Below are 20,924 nucleotides of genomic sequence, written 5' to 3' on the forward strand. Positions count from 1 at the left end.
TCCACCAAGGAATGTCAGTGTCTTTATATGACAACTTTGTGTAGTAAATTATGATTTGAACTCATAGTACAACTTCCTTCATGAGTTAATAAAACCTTCCTCCAAGGTTTTGAACCTTGAGAGTTAATAGAAACATGTTGCATTTTACCGCCCTCATGTCTGGTGATAACCAAGCATAGGGTATATAAGCTCAATGTTCTCCTTAATTATCTAGATCTGGTGGCTTCTCCAAGAACTTTGGTATTCTGCAATGAATATATAATAAATTTGATGGATGAAATATTTCAATGGTGAGAAGAGGCGTGATAAGTAGCACCATAATCGTTTTTCCTCTGAGAATAATGTGTGTGTGTGTGTGTGTGTGTGAGAGAGAGAGAGAGAGACTTCTTGGGATTGGGGTCCTCGGGTGAAGTATGTCTCTTATTGCCTCTTGAGTCATGAGGAAAAAATTGAGCTCGTGATGGCGGCAATGTCGCCATTTTGGCAACTTTTAAGCTCTTTTGGATTGCGACGCGACGTCAATGAGAGTGGCCCTCAAAGAAGCTCAGGAGTAATTATGTTGCAGTACCTCTAGCTGAGTTGTAATTTGAGGAAGAATTTTATATCGTTTCTCTTATATGCATAGTATTATTTCAATGAGGAGACTTACATTTTGTCGTTACACTAAGTTGTAGATGTTTGTCACGAGTTTTTTTCACTATGCATTCCCAACACTGCTTGAAGTTGTTAAAGACTTTGTGATTGGTCTAGCTCAGAAGACTGAAGCGATAGTGGAAGAGGAGGTTGTTATGGAATAGAAATTGTTGTTGAATGACAGAGGTTGAAGAGATGTATCTCCGATCGGTTAAGGAATTTGAATTTGGCATGGTACTAAAACTAGTGAAGTGGTTAAGATCAAAGCTTCTTAGCGCAAGTGTGATTCTTATACTATAAGAGTAAGGATTGGCACGATAGTGTCTTGAAACATTTAAGTTGTCGATCAAACTTCAAGCACGAAAATTGTGTTACAATGAGTGGTAGATCGAGTCACCTTGAATCCTACCTTTGAAGATGATTTGTGAAAACGATTTCTGATAGGTTAATAGTGATCAGAACTTAGTAAGAGAAACAATTATGTTGCCTCTATTGGCTAATATAAAACATTTGTGATGGCGCAACGAAATAGATTGAGAGGACATGCAGGTAATTCATGAGAATCAAAAAACGATTCCCGCAAATAGCATCACTATTCTATAGTGGACCAAAAAATGTGTTGTATGTTAATGATGACTACCGTAGAAAGATTTTCGATGCAGTAATATATCTCTGGTGAGCGAAGATATTGTATCTGCAATCTTAGCACTCCAACGCTTAAATCAGTAAAATGTAAGAAGTGAAATTTGCAAAAGTAGGAATGAATAATACATTGATGTGACGCAAAACCACACTTATATAAGAATGACAGTTAAAATCGCCACCAAAAGATACGAGGCGAGACACAATCTGTTGTTTGATGAATATGAACGATTGAGATGAAGGTGTGGCTCTACTCTAGTGCAATACTTTAATATGTGAATTTGTAATGGAATTAGGTCGGTCTTATTGAGTGCAACCTGAAACAATTATCTATATACAAATAAATAATTTGAATCAAGCATGATGTATATCTATATTGGTAATTTAATTGGGTTGGTCTTATAGTATCGTTGGCCATCCTGAAACATTTAGGGAATCTCTTAGTACACAACTATACATTGAAAAACACCTATAAAAACCTAAAATACCCTTCAAACATGCATATCTGAACGCACCCAATTTTTAGTTCCAGGTGTTTTTGAATATGCATATTCGAAGTATCCCAATATTTCATTTTCAGAGATTTTCGGATATGCATATCTGAATTAACCAATATCCCAAATTTCTTTTCATTTTATTTTGAATAGATATTTAGTTATAATATAGTTATAATATAATTAAAGTGAATTATCATTAATAAATAATAACTTAAATTTATAATTGAAAACTAAATATTAAAGTAAATTTGTGATATGAAATTAAACAAACAATAATTAAATTTCGAATTGTAATGGTGAAATCAATGTAATTGTCTTTATTTATTTAAAATTATGAATAATTTTTGGCTAAAATATAAAAGAAGAATTTTTTAATTGTAACTTTAAAAAGTTAAATTTAATTTAGATTATAAACAATATAATAAATATAAATTATTATAAATAAAAAATAAAACTATCAGAAACAATTATCCAATTATTCATAACAATTTAAGATTTTTAACTAAGAATTATTTAGTACAAGTGAAATTATTTCTTTCATGACACTTTTGTACATGAATTTTTTTTCATTTTAAAGAACTTTTCCTTTTTTTCATTTTAAAGAACTTTTTCTAATTTTGAAACTTTTCTCTCATTTTTTTTTATATGCTGAAAAAATATACTAAAACGTATCTTAATCAATAACAAGTCAACAACTCCATAAATTCTCTTATACGTTATTAGTTCATTGTATTGTGTGTTTAATCTTCAAAGACATACATCCAACGCAATAAAAAAAATTCAAAGCACATATGCAAGTATTCAACAAGTGTACATCAATAAAAATTTGTTTATTTAATTTGACATTAAAGAATATTAAAGAGATTATATAAAATTTTGATTTTGATTAAGTAATAGTTAAAATTATATTTTTGAAATGATTAAAAAAATTATAATTTATTTGTCACAAATTTTTTTAAATTATAAAAATAATTATTTTTTAAATAACTAAACATTATGCATTTCATGCGTTTTGAATAAACTTGAATTCTATTGTATTAATATTAAGGATGCAATGAAGAACCAATTAATCAATAAAAAATATTAGAGTAATGTTGTTAATTGATGAAATTATCATGTTAAAAATATCCTCATATTGGAATTATAATTTTTAATTGCCTTAATTGCAACTTTGGTCCCTCTATTTAGTTATTTTCTTGATATTGATCCTCACTTTAAAAACCACTATTTTAGCCATTTTTTAAGTTTTCTCTTCAATTTTGGCCCCCTTCAAATTTGAAGGTATTTTTTAATAAGGTGGCGTTATTTTTGCCTATGTGTCAATACCATGTCATTTTAATATAATTATTTTAATTCATTATTTTAAATGAGAATAATGTGTTGATTTAAATATTTAATAGGTTAATCATAGTTATTTACAAATAGTTATTATTTCTCCGAAAACACGTCAAAAAATTTGTAAATTTGATAAATTCGGAAATGTATCTTCGAAAATACCTTTTAATAAAATAAAATATGATGCGTTTGGAGAAGTATCTTCAAATTCTAAAGACAAAAAAGAAATCACGCCAAAGACCCCTAAGAAGAAAGGATAAAGGTGGCTTAAAATATTCCCAACATTTATTCATCTGCAAACGGCATAGTTGTTGAATCAAACATCATGTGAATGTATATCGGTGGATCACGCTAAGTATATAAATATAAAATTGCTCTAAAGAAGCATAGCTTATAAATAAGAGTACCGATGAATGAATTAAAGAAGCATAGCTTATAAATAAGACTACCAATAAATGAATTTTGTCTCACTTGTCCAACAGAAAAAAGTTATTTTTATTATATACTATAGTGTAAAAGGGTGTATAATTAAATGTACAGCCATACCCATATCCCGAAACCACATGGTGATTATGCCAAAAACAAAAGACAAAATGACAAAGTATATGTAATTTCCAACATTCTTCAATAACATCAAATATCATAGGCAAAATTTGCCGAAGACGCATTTCATTCCTAAAAGAATAAATTGACAAAGCCCAAATTTAATGCTTTTAATTAGTACATAAATTGAACTTATAAACATGATTTGGTTATTATATGAAATTTCACTGCAACTTTTGACTGTTGAAAGAGTGGCAGTCCTGTAATAAATTTGCAACTTCTCAATCCTGAGAACCTTTCATGGCAATCAAATTTTTGCCGAAGATTTTCATACAATCAAATGTTTACATAAGTGAAATTCACATTATAATGTGCAAAAGCAATAAGACTAAAGGAGGAAGGTAAGGAATGTACATGTACATGAAAGACAAATTACAACAAATAAAAATGCCCATCTTTTGATTTTTCTTTCTTCTTGAGAATGAAAAACCCTTCAAATAGTTATTTAAGCCACCACTAATGGCTGTGCTGAATTTTCTGAACTAATATATACCTAAGAAACTTGCCCCTTTCCAACCTCCTGCGCATAATCATCAACTTCCTTCCATCGTTGCGTTTGCTTCTCTACGCCTGCGCCTCCTGCCTGAACGGTTCAACAGAACTCTTCCACCACCTTGTCTGCGAAGCCGACTAACCAGGGATACACCATCATCATTGACTTCATTGTAGCTTCCATCATCATTGTCGTCATCCGAGACATCCAGTATGACATCCAGCTCATTGTCCTCGTTCTGATCGGCTAGCCTGTTAGGGGCCAGCTCAGGCCTCAGCCGTCTACTTATGCTGTTGATATCATTCCCCTGCCGAACCGCGTGTAACAGGAGGAAGAAATTCATAGCCTCCATACCCATCTGAAATCTACCACTTCTTTCTCCATTACCCGCTTCAAGAGCACCCTCATCATCTGAATCAAAGTCATTATTATGGCGACCTTCTATAACATAATCTCCAAAAACCACTGCCCCGGGCATGGCTGATGTCACTGTGCTGATAACATCTTCACGTTCACGCTCCCACTCAAGCCATCTCCATTTCTGCTCATCATCAGGATCTACTGTCCGTGGACGTGCCAAAGGATGTTCTGCCCGCACATGCTTCTTCAACTCCTTATAGCTCCCGACAAACGAGCAGTCTTCCTGCATGCAGCTTCTTTGCTTTTCGTTGAGATAGTCTCGCACAGGCTCCACAACTGTCCAACCTTTAACCTGACCCCTACATAAGGGGCAAGCAAGTTCAGTAACTTCGTTCTTCTCATCAGTTAAGTTCAAATCATGGCGCACAAATGGACTGCCCAGAACGTTCTGTCCATTACGTGCTGAAATTACTTTGGTGTAAGCTTTCTTGTACTGATCAAGGCAGTTGGAATGACGAAGGCTAGTTCCGCACATATAGGGACGGCAGCCCTTGTCGTGAGAAGAACAGAGAAGAAGAACGGCATTGTGTGGATATTCCATGCACACAGAACATGTTACATCTTCGCACTCTTTCTTATCCAATGCTTTAGAGCATTTCTTTTGGCACATTTCCTCACAGATACCCCTTTTGCATCGAGCCAGTGGGTATGGAGTCAGCCTGTACTGACGCGAAGCAACCCTGTATCGTCCTCTGCTTCCTTTTGCCATTTTCGAAACACAAACAGAACCTGAAGTTTAAACCACAAAACAGTTAAAAGAATACTCTGATTTCAGGGATCTAAATGTCATGCAGTGGAACTACCATCACATTAACATATTTGTTTTATGTAAACTAGAAGAATTCAAAGACTAACTTACAAATTATATAAAATAAAATAACATATAACTCTATTGGCATATGTTAAATAAATCATTTTAAGAAAATATCATGATGCTTGTATGTGATGAGAAACTTAATTTACTCATCCTCCACAAAAAATAGGGTGCAGACAAAACAGGAATTTAATTTCCTACAAAAGAAAAACAAAGGATGTACACAGAAAAACATCAATTCTTTGTCAAGGAAAAACATCATTTTTTAGCATTCTGCAAACATATATTTATTAATTTTTCAGCAGAGAAACATAATGGTCCAACCTTCAATAAAATGTTCTCAAGCATGTAACTTGTTCGCTCACTCCAAAAGATGACTCTTATATTTCGGAAATTCAATTCCTTATAAAAAAGTGACCTGACACTCAGTCAGTCTCATAAGTTGTCCAAACTACTCAAACAATTTTACTTCAGAATCAGAAGTTTATCACGCCAGAGCACTCTGATATTTCTATGAATCTACTGACAGACCAATTTAATCAGCACCTGTAAACTACATACAGAGGAAAAAATTCACACTCAAAGGCTTTCCTAATAGTTCTCTTTGATTTTCTTTTACTTAAAGCTACTGCACCACGGTTCATCTAATGTAACTCCTTACTGATGACTATCTTCTCCATATACGTTCATGTTCAAGCCACATAAGGCGAGATACTTTAAATTTTTCCACACTAGGTGTATCTCTAACCCGTGTTATAAAATATCCGCCATGGCAGCGTTATGGCGGATATACATGGCAGTTTTTGGGCTCACTGCAATGGTAAATATATGTCAATATTGCGGGTTTTTCCACCATAATCCGCTATAACAGCACCGCAAAGCAACCAGCATAGTAGAATTTTGGCTCACCGCCATGGATTGCCATCCGCCATCGACAATATTGTCTCCAACTATCACTCTAATCTTATATTCCTAATTTATCTAGTTTAGTGTGGCTACTTATCTGCTGTAACATACTTGTCTTCAACAACCTACAGACACTACATATTTATCAAATTTTCAGAAATCTCAGACCTAAAAAGGGTATTTCTTCAATTATGATATGAAAAACAACCTAAATAGAGTCAACAAGAGTCCCCCATCAAAGAATCTAAAAAGAGGTTTTCTCGCTTGGGTTTAAAAAATGTTTTTTTAATTAAGTAAGCTAGCACTTGCAGGAAAGTGCCCTGATCTCACCATAATCTTTGAATCTTTCATCAAATGCTTTCAAAATAGTATCCAAAATGTCCAATTTATCCATTTTCTGGATAGATCATTTGCCATGTTGGCAGATAGGAGCTTTGCTGACTTACCTAGAGGCTTCTAGCTTTTTGTTTCTTTCCTTTCCCTTTAATGTTTGGGGCTAGGCCCCTTTATTCACAAAAAAACAAAACGGTTATTACAATGAAGAAAGAAATGATTGATATAGAAATTTACGGACTTGTTCATATGATTCTCAATCTATATATGCAAAAACAATCTATAAATGCCAATCTAAAATGAATCATTCAACTCTTCCATTTATCTATCTATAATGATTATTTCAAAAAGTGCTGACAATAAATGCTTAGATGTATTGGTCATATCAAATGCAACATCTGATGCATTACACGTAGGTTGTGTGATAGAAAAAAATACATAGCTAAAAAAAAGTTAATATTCTAGCAATCACATGTAACCTTGAAACTCGTTTTAAATTTGTCGTTATAAAAATTGTTCAGTTCTTCATATCCACAAGGGACTACACAGATGAGACAAATGCTCCTCACAAGGAAAGAAAAACATATTATATTGTCCTTTGAGACCAATGGTTACTTTCATAACATTACACAGGCAGGATGTCTAAAAGGTGGATAGACAGACTAAATAATTTGTGCTCCCCCAATCAATGCAGATCGGGTCACGCATTAACTAACATGAAATACCTCAATTTTTGGAAGCAATCAAGTCAAAAGAAGTTGGACATGGAGTAATACAACAAAACGAAGCTATATATTAAAAGTATGATTGCAAGTTTGCAACTCAATACTATACCTTGGACAAGCTGTTATTTATTCAGTAAGAGAATTAAAGTAACAGATTTGAATCCCTCTTAGAAGAACACAGGGAGAATAGCATACGCCTAATCACTTTAAATCACAGATGCAAGCATAATAGCAAACCACATTTCATTTGCTTATTTTTGAAGTATTGTTACACTTTAAAAACAACTCAAAGGCTCACAGGTGCATGATACCACAGGTTATAACTGCCAGGATAATAACCCATATAAGATCATACATCAATGACTCTTATACATTTTGACAATCTAAACTTTGAATTTTGGTCTAGTACCCAACAACAGAAGCCAGATCGATTATAAAAAATTTATAGCCAGATCTACTAAACAGATGCATTATAATATTACCAAATTCATTTAAGCAAAACTTCTCTAACCACAAAAACTAGTTCATAACACCTAATCTATTAATATCATAAAAGAGAATATACCAAGTACTATATGAGAAGAGAAAAAACAAACTAGTTGTGTATCAAACCAACACAATAAAGAGATAACCTTTACAAAATGAAAACACACATTTTGCTTGCAATTGAATTCGAATAAACAACGCCGCTATTTTGTTTGTATAACTCATACCAGACACAAAATGAAAACAGATATATACCAATACCAACAAGTGAACATCCAGAAGATGAAGACAGTGGAGGTATTCAATGCAATGCAAACAAAACACTAACAGAAAGAAAAAGGAAAAGGCTCGAATTAGCCCCATTCTACCAACAAAGAAGCCTCATTTTCTAATTGCTGTAAACAAACCATGTTATAAATCCATTCATCAAACAACTACAAGGATAAGAAGAAGAAAAAACTCACCAGCTAGCAAATAGAGTTATGAATAAATCCAACAATTTAGTTGGAGAAACCACTGCGCATCTGTCAATAAATAACCACAACAGCAACTATTAGTATAAGATTCATACAAGTAGGTCAAAAGTAAACAACGTGGAGAGACACAACAGCACGCAAAGACAACTAACAAAGTAAGATTCACACATAATAAATCTATAATATAATATTAACCAGAACATGAACCTAATTCATCCATCTATCTTAGATCCAATCAAAAACCTAATATTATATCATATAAATAAAAATCCAATTTTTTTATTAATATTAAATAAAATAAACAAAATCAACGAGAAACAAATGTGGCAAAAGGGAAAGAGATGTAATGATCTTACCAGGGAGAAGAAAATGTGAAAAATGGAAGAAAACGAAGAGAATTTAAGAAAGAGAGAAAGAAAAGAAAGAGAAAGAGAGGAATAAGGTTCTGTTGTAGGAAAAAGGATCGAAAGTAAAGGCGATGGAATCGAGAGGGAAATTGAGAGGGTGAGGAAATGAAAGGAAAAAGGGTATGGGGGTGTGTGGGTGTGAAGGTGGGTGTTAGTGTTTCTCTCTCTTAAATTCTAATCTGCTTTTGGAGAGAGAAAGTGAAACCATACACTCGCCATGTTCGAGTCATTTGTACGCTACAATCTTCCCATGTTCTCCCACAATTAACTGTTTCGTCGCACGCGCTTATGCAGCGAGTCTCAAACACGCTCCACGCTCTTTTAACTTACCCTGATGACGTGGCACGGAGTGCGCCTTCGGTTTCACGTGCTTCGTTTTTTAAAACCTACGAATCCATCGAGCATATTCTATTCTTTAAATGGATTTAATTTTTATTATTAATTTAATTATTAATTTAATTAAAATGTTGAGAAAAAAATGAATTTTTATTAAATATAGTTCTTATCAAAAAAATAAAATAAAGAAGAGCACCTCACGGAACTCTCGCAGAGGTGTCATCGTGGTGTTAATGGAGTCATGATATAACGTATAAGCATCAAATGACAACCTGTTGTTTTTTCTTTAGTTGCGAATGAGTTTTCATTTTTTTGTTGCTATGTCCAATTGAGTTTTTAGAACAAAAAGATAGACTAAACCTTAAGTAATGTTTGATTAAGAATGAGTGAAGGTTTTAAGGATGAAGGTGTGTACCTTTTACTGAGTGTTTATCAGTGTGTTTAATGGTAGGAAGAATCCTTTGGGCAAGGAAGCAACGTTCTTGTTCTATGTTGAAAGGTTAATGATTTGTAACGTTTTAATTAATGGACTAAAATAAATTAAGAAAATAACAATCAACATTTTGTAACATATTTTAATATTAATGGCGTGAGATGATTAAGGTAATAATCTTTCTATTCCTAAATTATATTTAATTAAGGTAAAAAAGATTCACACTGTTGATAATCTCTTTATTCCTAAATAAATATGAATTTAGTTAAGGTAAAGGGTTAGTGATTTTATTTAATATAAATGGCGTGAGATGATTAAGGTAAAAAAAATTCACACCGTGCTTTAATCATAAATTATTATATGTATTTAACTTTTTACTTAATTATATCAAATTATATATAAAATGAAAATTTCTTTAGCTACCTCCCTATGGGGTCACCCCCAGCGAAAATCCCAAAATACCCCTGCTTCGGAAATGAACTTCCGAAGCGTTTTTTTTTTTTAAAAATTTCCACAATTCGGAAGTGCATCTCCGAAAACACCTCATGGGGGGTGTCTTCGGAGATGAACTTCCGAAAACACCTCATGGGGGTGTCTTCGGAGATGAACTTCCGAAAACACCTCATGGGGGTGAATTCGGAAATGAACTTCCGAATTATGCAGAAACTGTGTTTTTTTTTATGTTTTTTCTTAAACAGTCTCGCATTTTAATTAAACGCAAACGCCAAATAAAATAAGCAACAGATAAACTGAAAATACTAATATGATAAATCCAATCCAAATAATATATACAAACCGAAAATAATAATAATACTGTGCGAAAGATACAATCCGAAATCAAAAAATAAATAAACCCGACCACTACTGGGTGTGCCTAACCCTCTCACCCTGGGCCCTCCTCTGCCGCCTGTACCCCGCCGTACGGCCCGGATCAGTGACGATCATCTCCATCACGGCGACTGCCTCTAGACCGCCCTGATCAACGATACCTCATGTGTTGGCCTAGGAGCGCCGGGAACATCGGGTCTCAGCAGAGGATGGGACACCCGGTAGAACCATGTGACGTACCCCTCCTCACTGTGCCAGTCCTGGGTGACCCGAGTGAGACGGTACTCCTCTGGTTCCACATGATGCTCCCAGTCCTCCCATATGGCAGTGAGCTGCACTCGGGTCACAGTGTCGGGAGCAGCCTCAAAGGGTGACCTGGGTATCCGCTGCACGAATCCGAACTGACGCACGCACCGCTCAGGGAGATATCGAACCACGATGTCGGTCCCGCAAGCCAACCAGCCTGAATATAGTGCAATGCCGTCAAAGGGGACAATCTGAGCGGTCGCTGAACGGCCTCCATGTGACGTCGTCATGCATCGTGCGGTCCAAGTACAGACGGTATGGTCCCACCGCATCGTTCCCCCTCTGGAGAGCGTATCTGGCGGCCCTGGGCATGGCGTCCACGTACGCAGGATCGATGTGAAAGCCGTGGATGCGGGAAAAGTAGGAGATGATCCAGCTCTGAAACAGAAACACAATAATGTATTAAAAATAAATACGAAACATAAATAAATAAATAAATAAATACAAAAATGTATTAAAATAAAACGTACCGTAAGCAGTGTGCAGGATCCGACCAACTGCCTCGTCCTCCAGTTGGAGGCCTCATTCAGCTTCTGGTAGAGATATGCCAGAGTAGCTGACCCCCAGTTCCACTGGTGAACGGTATCCAGGTCCATGAAATAGCGGAGGTAGGTCACGTCGACGTACCTTGCACTCTTGTCCACAAAGCAAGCAGCGCCTACCACATGCATGTACCAGCACCGGAGAGCGCAGCCGCGGTGGTACTGTGTGAATAGGTCGTCACCCGCCTGCTCGGCATCGGCCGCCGCGTCCAAGTGGTGCTCGAAATAGCGGCTCAGTGTGGTGAACCGGATATGAGGCTTAGAAGTCGTGATGCACTCGAAGTCAGCAACTTCGGGCTCCATGCCCAAATAGAGCGCCATCCACTGACTGGCCTCGACCCTCTGGATCTGGGAGTGGTGCAACAGCGGCCCCCTGATGGGCAGGTGGAGAAGACACTGCACGTCATGCAAGGTGATCGTCATCTCCCCCACCGGCAAGTGGAAAGAAGACGTCTCCTTGTGCCAGCGCTCCACAAATGCCCCCTGCATGCCGGTGCTGATGGTGGTGTACCCGGTCATGCAGAGCCCGCTAAGCCCTGAACCTCGCACATGGTCGTTAAACCACTGAGCTGCTGGTTTAAACAGACTAAAAATCTTCCTGGCGTGGTTCACCATTTTCAATGGCTCTCTCTCCTGTTACAAAAAAAAACAAATAAGCGACATATATTAAATAAGCGACAAATAAACGGTAAAATTATAAAAAATGGTGACAAATAAACGGTTAAATTAAAAAAATACCTCTCCCTCCCAGATCCGCCTAGCGACGTGATCGTGGTAGTGAATCAGCACGGAAGTGTCAAAATGTAACACCCTTCTAAACCCCCACGGAAAATATAATAATAATAATAATAATAATAATAACCATAATCATCAGAGTAAACATGAAATACAAGGGTATCACAATTTCTTTAATATAAAATATCTTAGTCAATTGTCATGCCACACAGGAAACCATTTAATATAAACCACAATTCATGTTCAACGCAGCGGATCACAACTCATGACATTGCATATTCATCATCTATGCAAGTTACTGCAACACAATTATAAAACAACAAAACCAATAAGATAATTCGTCCCTAAACTAGCGTTTCCCAGTGTTACAATCAGAGCATGACACGACACGACTACGGACTAGTCTATGAGCTATCCTCACCCATTCTGATGCCGCTACTCCTTAATCTGTAATCATTAAAGTAAGGGTGAGTTTCATTCGAATTAATAAGCATTATGCAATCATAAGCAATAAAATCTCATAGTAATTATCATCCACTCAATCATACATATAATCGGAATTATTACACAAGCAAGCATCAATTCGACAATATTGGCCATCAGCCCACAACTCATCAATTTCATCAATGATCAAGTTATATTAACAACAACTCCACAATACATCAATCACATAAACACACCAAGGCATAACACTGGATTTCATCCAATCATGTTATAACCAATGCATATGATTCAACTGACACTATGCATGTGGTACCAATCCATGGGATAAACCCATCCAACTGATCTTTTCATCACCGAGATACAGTTTTAACCAGCACAAATTCCACACAATGGGAATTATGCCCACCAATTTGATCCATTTCATCACCGGGATCCATCGCCGAAAATGTATGCCAATGAATGCAACATATAACATGCTTACAACATCACCAAATCCGATGTAACACATCGTCTCATTATCATCACCAAATCATCACCGATAAGCATGCATAAGTTTAGCATTCATACAAATATATCACACGCATACATTCACCATAATCCACATGTTAATATTAACAGCATATTAACATTCATAAATCATCAATCATCACCACGATTATACATTGTTACATTTATCATCATTGCACACAATGTACTAAATTATCAAACAACCCGACAGCATAATCACAAAACATATATCATCTACGACATGTTATATACTAACATCACTCAATGGATATCACAATCTCATCACCAACACAAATACATGCATCAATAGTCATATATATAAGCACATATACATATACTATCTTTCAATTCATTAATCATTAAATCGAGTTTAAAAAGTAAATTTGGCTATTGCCCATTTTATCAATTCATCAGATAAAGCATCTCATTAGCTTCGCAACGCCAAAAACGGCACATAAATCGGATACTCAGATCAAAAGTTATGAGTTTTCAAAGATAAAACATTTTTTAGAAAAATGTTGCAGGAACGGGGTTGTCCCTACGTGGGAACCGGTTCCTGGCAGCTTCAAAAGTCTCGTCTCTGGTTTTTAATATGGGGAACCGGGTTGTCCCTACATGGGAACCGGTTCCCAGCTACCCAGAATCCATATTTCTCTGTTTTTACAAGGGGGAACCGGTTCGTCCCACATGGGAACCGGTTCCTACGTACCTGCACAGCAAAAATCACCATTTTGACAGCATTTACCATATCCCATTTCCCCAATTTCAGGTACATACGAACATACACACAATTATCATTGATTTTCACACAATTACACATTTCAAACAAGTTATTGACATGTATTAACATCATATATCACAAGTATCAACAGAATCATGTCAATTCATACAAGATTATCAAAACCTAACAAAATTCCCAACCCGACACGTACGATTGAACTAGACCACAATCCTAATCAATCATACTACCTACAATCACATAAGGAATACTAACCCGAAGAATCCCCCTTACCTCAGAGTCGAAACTTCGAAGGTTCTCTTCCCCTTTGGCTCTTCTCACTTTCACGTGTTCTCCTTTCTTCAGACTCAGTTCCTGCTTCTGCTTCCTCTTTTTCCCAAATTCCTTATTTTATGAAAAATAAAATAAAATATTATAATGGGCTTGCTTAGTCAACACCCCCTCTTCTGCTAATCACCACTCTAGGCCCAAATGCCAATATCTCATCATTTTCCATATAATTCAACCAAATACCAAAATAATTCTAATTAATAATTTAATTTACAATTAAATTAAACTTAGAAAATATGGGGTGTTACAACTCTCCCCCACTAAAATAGTTTTCGTCCTCGAAAACATACTTCCAGTGAATAGTTCCAAATAGAAGTCCTCCATCTGACTCTCCTATTCTCAATTAACACTTTCTTAGTCGAACCTCCAAGTTCATCTGACATAACCAACATAAGCATGTCTCATGCATTCAATTCAGTTCTTACGTTGCATTTGACCATTTCCAAGGTATACCACTCGCTATAGCTCCAACGGTTAACAACAATGAAACTTCGAGGTGTGATCCATACAATACACTCAATAACTGAATAATACAATTACACAATCCATGGTATGTTCACAACTGATCAACACTGTAGTAATGGATTCCATTTACCCATGTACTAACCTTAGGCACACTCTTCCAATTGAGCGATAAAGTAATACTTACATTCTTTACCAACTGCTTCCTTCAAGAACCCAATACTCATATTTCTATACCATTGAATTCCAATTGTCTGGCCCCTCTTAGGTCACACCAGAATTACTCAATACGCTACATTCTGTCATTGCAACCATCATTATCAATTAGACTTCTAGGTTATACCCAACTCTGGCCCTCTTTACTCATTCGTTCAAGAATCATTCTTTACCATCCATGGTTCTAACTCACCACTCGTCAATACTTACTCGCACTCAAAAACAATTCCTGATTTACTTCATCTATTAAACATTCCAACTATGGAAATGAGTGCACATCAGTAGTTATAATTACATAGCTCATCATCCTCAATATACCATTTCTTACAAGATAGCTCAACAGAGTCCCACTCTTCACTAAGAATGAAGTCAACTTCGTCCTTCGTAGAGTATAACCCTTCATTTCAATTAGAAATCCACACAATACCTTACAACATCATAAGATTATTATAGCATCATGTAATATCAATTCTTCTTCTTAACTTCTCCGAATGCCTACTCGTTAACTACGTACAACCGTAATAGGATATCCATCACTTCGGCAATTATTCAAAAGGTCATAATCCTTTGGCACGACATCCTTACGTCCACGAGATTCTAAACCCAACATATAGATAAACACATATTCTCCATGTAGAACCCCGACATATTAATTCTCACTACTCACGAGTAGCACTCATAACACCACTTTACATCATACTTTCGCTGTACGACTACGACTACTCGTCTTAAGTCACCGTCCAATGCTTTGCACTCCTTCATATTCAATCCCTCATAGGTTCCCACAATATGGTGAGTGGTTGTTCTCACATCTCAGCATTCATCACATCTTATACCATTAAGGTAACAAGCAATCTTATACCATCTATATAATTCCGCCTATTATCAACAAGAGATTAAGGGTGATCAAGTCCTCAATTTGTCAATAGATAGCCGACAATCATATTTAAGCATAGACCGTTGTTACTACATAATAGCGTCTTTTCCGAGTTTGCACCCAAACTCATTAACATTTCCATAGTCTAATAATTCTCTATGGTGTCCTTCTTCTAGAATATTCTTTCTCAACTCGGTAACACGCGGAACACAACAGCGACCACCAACCTCATTATACCATCCTCTCCGATTCTGAACCCGTCATCTTTACTTTGGTAATCCAAAGTAGACTTATCGATCAACTCAACATCAGCTTTCTGATTTCCTCTAATCTCGTCAGGAATACCATTAGTCAGTTTCAGTATACCCAATCTAACATTATTAGGAGCACCTTCACATACCAAACTTAATTCTCTGAATTGTTCAATTAAATCCAACTCTTTCACCATCAGCATCGACATTTTTAGAGGCAACCTTGTACCATACAAATAACGTCACCGCAACTTCAAACAAACCATGGCTGCCAATTCTAAATCATGAGTCAGATAATTCCTTTCCGGCGCTTTCAATCATCCCGACGCATAAGTTACTACTTACTGATTTTACATCAATACACCATCCAAACCCATCAACGACGCATCACAATATACCACAAATGATTCCAAAGTCTATTTTACTTTTTCTACTGATTCCCTCATCACTCAATTCCATTAATACTTAAATCGTCTTTATCATCTTATTCATCAACGACATATTCTACTCGACTTCGTTCCGAACAATCGCGGTAATAAGCATTCCTATTTCAACACTGGTCTAGGCCTCTTTATCCAACATCATAATATCTCCTCATAGGACCACTCTATGGTATTTATAACTCTTCCATAAGGTATAACATAATCTCTCCTCTTCATGGGTTCAAACGGTACATTAATCCGACACTCAGAGCTCAAGACATGTATGTTTCCAACCGTTACCCAAGATACAATACCGATACCATGCAACGAAACTCTATACGACATCTCCAAAACTTCTCAATTGGCACATTTAAACTCTAAGATTGCTTCTCAACAAGCCTCCTCATTATTCCTTTATTCTGTTTAACTCTGACACTGACATCCCATGCCGCACCAACGAACAATCTAGTTCTAAGGACAAGTGTAACCGTAACTTCACCTCTTTCTAATATCATCCTGACACAATTAAATATGTTACAGCTGCTGCAACCATTTTTATAACAAAGTTCATCTCGTTAGCTTTCCGACGCTTCAAACGGAACTCAAATCGGGTGTCTAGAACTCCAGTTATGAATTTTCGAAGTTTCATAACGATTCAGCAATCTTCCTGCGATTTGCTTACGAAAATTCTGCTCCAAAACTCATCCTCTTCGAATTAATCTCATTATTAACATCATCTTATCACATCTCTTCGCTTCCAAACTTCTTATAACTTAAACAACACATTTCATCGCTGAAGTTCGATTTCTGTAACATCCTGAAACCAAATTCATGTACGCCATCATCAACCTTCTTATCCTTGAGATCATATTCGTCTCTTTGCATCACTCGCACTTCGAAACTTTCTCAACAACATCGATAACCTCCACCATCATCTCAATTACTTACTAGTAATCCTACGACAAGGTCTACGACAATACTTCTTTTAATCACTGCTTCAACAGCAACCTTTTACATAGGGCTACTCATACAACAACATCGCAGTACGTCAGTAGCACTTGAAGCATCACAACTTCCAAATTCCATTTCTCAGAAATAACCATCATCTACTCCGAGACACCTCGACTGAACAACAAACACGGTCTTCAGTCCATGTCACCTTCGCTTCAGAAAACAATAACTCCACACTCTTGTACTACTGCCCCACGCATCTCTCTAACATCTTGCATCTGAGACATATCCGAGAAGCATGACTTCTCCCCCACTAGTTTCAATCCTACTTCTGCAAGCAAACCGTCAGAACACACTGAGTACCGACAGTGTTTCTCACACATGTCGCATACCGACAGGAATTAACAATAAGACTCTGGTCGCAAGGACCGACTATGCTCTGATACCACTATTGTAACACCCTTCTAAACCCCCACGGAAAATATAATAATAATAATAATAATAACCATAATCATCAGAGTAAACATGAAATACAAGGGTATCACAATTTCTTTAATATAAAATATCTTAGTCAATTGTCATGCCACACAGGAAACCATTTAATATAAACCACAATTCATGTTCAACGCAGCGGATCACAACTCATGACATTGCATATTCATCATCTATGCAAGTTACTGCAACACAATTATAAAACAACAAAACCAATAAGATAATTCGTCCCTAAACTAGCGTTTCCCAGTGTTACAATCAGAGCATGACACGACACGACTACGGACTAGTCTATGAGCTATCCTCACCCATTCTGATGCCGCTACTCCTTAATCTGTAATCATTAAAGTAAGGGTGAGTTTCATTCGAATTAATAAGCATTATGCAATCATAAGCAATAAAATCTCATAGTAATTATCATCCACTCAATCATACATATAATCGGAATTATTACACAAGCAAGCATCAATTCGACAATATTGGCCATCAGCCCACAACTCATCAATTTCATCAATGATCAAGTTATATTAACAACAACTCCACAATACATCAATCACATAAACACACCAAGGCATAACACTGGATTTCATCCAATCATGTTATAACCAATGCATATGATTCAACTGACACTATGCATGTGGTACCAATCCATGGGATAAACCCATCCAACTGATCTTTTCATCACCGAGATACAGTTTTAACCAGCACAAATTCCACACAATGGGAATTATGCCCACCAATTTGATCCATTTCATCACCGGGATCCATCGCCGAAAATGTATGCCAATGAATGCAACATATAACATGCTTACAACATCACCAAATCCGATGTAACACATCGTCTCATTATCATCACCAAATCATCACCGATAAGCATGCATAAGTTTAGCATTCATACAAATATATCACACGCATACATTCACCATAATCCACATGTTAATATTAACAGCATATTAACATTCATAAATCATCAATCATCACCACGATTATACATTGTTACATTTATCATCATTGCACACAATGTACTAAATTATCAAACAACCCGACAGCATAATCACAAAACATATATCATCTACGACATGTTATATACTAACATCACTCAATGGATATCACAATCTCATCACCAACACAAATACATGCATCAATAGTCATATATATAAGCACATATACATATACTATCTTTCAATTCATTAATCATTAAATCGAGTTTAAAAAGTAAATTTGGCTATTGCCCATTTTATCAATTCATCAGATAAAGCATCTCATTAGCTTCGCAACGCCAAAAACGGCACATAAATCGGATACTCAGATCAAAAGTTATGAGTTTTCAAAGATAAAACATTTTTTAGAAAAATGCTGCAGGAACGGGGTTGTCCCTACGTGGGAACCGGTTCCTGGCAGCTTCAAAAGTCTCGTCTCTGGTTTTTAATATGGGGAACCGGGTTGTCCCTACATGGGAACCGGTTCCCAGCTACCCAGAATCCATATTTCTCTGTTTTTACAAGGGGGAACCGGTTCGTCCCACATGGGAACCGGTTCCTACGTACCTGCACAGCAAAAATCACCATTTTGACAGCATTTACCATATCCCATTTCCCCAATTTCAGGTACATACGAACATACACACAATTATCATTGATTTTCACACAATTACACATTTCAAACAAGTTATTGACATGTATTAACATCATATATCACAAGTATCAACAGAATCATGTCAATTCATACAAGATTATCAAAACCTAACAAAATTCCCAACCCGACACGTACGATTGAACTAGACCACAATCCTAATCAATCATACTACCTACAATCACATAAGGAATACTAACCCGAAGAATCCCCCTTACCTCAGAGTCGAAACTTCGAAGGTTCTCTTCCCCTTTGGCTCTTCTCACTTTCACGTGTTCTCCTTTCTTCAGACTCAGTTCCTGCTTCTGCTTCCTCTTTTTCCCAAATTCCTTATTTTATGAAAAATAAAATAAAATATTATAATGGGCTTGCTTAGTCAACACCCCCTCTTCTGCTAATCACCACTCTAGGCCCAAATGCCAATATCTCATCATTTTCCATATAATTCAACCAAATACCAAAATAATTCTAATTAATAATTTAATTTACAATTAAATTAAACTTAGAAAATATGGGGTGTTACATCAAAAGGCCCTCCCGGATAGCTGTCCCCCTCCTCATCCTCCTCCCCAGCTGGAGGGTTAACATCCGGTACCCCCTCCGGCTCGTGGTATGGCACTGGCATCTCCTCCTCCTCCTCCTCCTCTCGCTGGCGGGAAGAAGATACCCGAGCCAGCCTACTCCTAGACCCTGAAGCTGATGTACCCTCTCCCACGTCCTCGGGTACTCGCACACGTCGTCCCCGGCCCCGCCCCCGTCCCTGTTTCGACGCCAGCTGCGCCGCCGCCCGCTCGCGTCTAGCCGACGCAGTTTGAGTCTCCCTACCCTGTCTGATGCGTGCTGGTTGGTTGTCTGACATGTTCCTGTAAACAATTGAAATCGATTAATATGCGAGACAAAATAAAAAACTAAAAAATTTGAACTTCTGATACAATTCGGAAGTTCATTTCCGAAAACTGGGATGGAGGTGTTTTCGGAAATGAACTTCCGAAACACCCCTGCGATGGAGTTTTCTACAACTTCCATGGCAGACCCCAAAATCAAACATAAAACCATTTCAAAAAGCTTCTAAACAACCTAAATACTACTAACAACCAGTCCCATATATCATTTATGCAATTGAAACCCTAAATAACATGCATTTGAATAATGAATCTAACAAATTCAAAACTTACAAATTGAGTGATTTGAGGGCTTTTGAATGTTGTTTAGCAATGTGATTGGAGCCTTGATGCAGCCTTGGAATTCTGTTTGCACAAATTTTCGCCTTTGCTTGTTTTTGATTTGAGTTAGGGTAAATGAATGGGGGAGGGGGAGTGTTTTGATAAATCTGCAGAAATCGCAGTATTTCGGAAGTTCACTTCCGAAATGTTGTTTTCGGAAATGAACTTCCGAAATAAGACAATTTTTTCAAAAAAAAAGGCGCTTTCGGAGATGCATCTCTGAAAACACCTTTTTCTTGCATTTCGGAAGTGCATTTCCGAAGTTAGGGGTAGTTTGGGGTTTTCACCAGAGGTGGACTAGAAGGTAGGTGTTAGCTGAAGATTTCGTTTCACATTGTTTGTCCTTCGAAGAGGTTGAGAATTGAAGGAAAAGATGGTTACTGATGGCCATCCCTTAAAAAGTGAAAGAATGGCTACTGATGGTCATG

The 20,924-nt window shown here is 36.7% G+C and overlaps 1 protein-coding gene across 2 annotated transcripts; it reads right to left on the reverse strand.

Moving 5' to 3' along the window:
* Window positions 1-3,946: 3,946 nt before the first annotated feature.
* Window positions 3,947-8,984, reverse strand: LOC131603104 (uncharacterized). 2 transcript variants are annotated; one of them, XM_058875361.1, is made up of 4 exons: window positions 8,720-8,984; window positions 8,352-8,411; window positions 6,790-6,847; window positions 3,947-5,352 (listed from the first exon to the last, which is right to left on the reverse strand). In XM_058875361.1, exon 4 carries the CDS (start codon window positions 5,330-5,332, stop codon window positions 4,244-4,246), a length of 1,089 nt encoding a protein of 362 aa, XP_058731344.1. In that variant the 5' UTR covers window positions 5,333-5,352; window positions 6,790-6,847; window positions 8,352-8,411; window positions 8,720-8,984; the 3' UTR covers window positions 3,947-4,243. The 2 variants fall into 2 exon arrangements, with proteins under 2 accessions (XP_058731344.1, XP_058731343.1); XM_058875360.1 differs by lacking the exon at window positions 6,790-6,847 and having other exon boundaries at window positions 8,720-8,983.
* Window positions 8,985-20,924: the final 11,940 nt, after the last annotated feature.

The sequence above is a fragment of the Vicia villosa genome, linkage group LG5 (assembly GCF_029867415.1).
Source record: "Vicia villosa cultivar HV-30 ecotype Madison, WI linkage group LG5, Vvil1.0, whole genome shotgun sequence".
In the NCBI taxonomy this organism is placed as follows: Eukaryota; Viridiplantae; Streptophyta; class Magnoliopsida; order Fabales; family Fabaceae; genus Vicia; species Vicia villosa.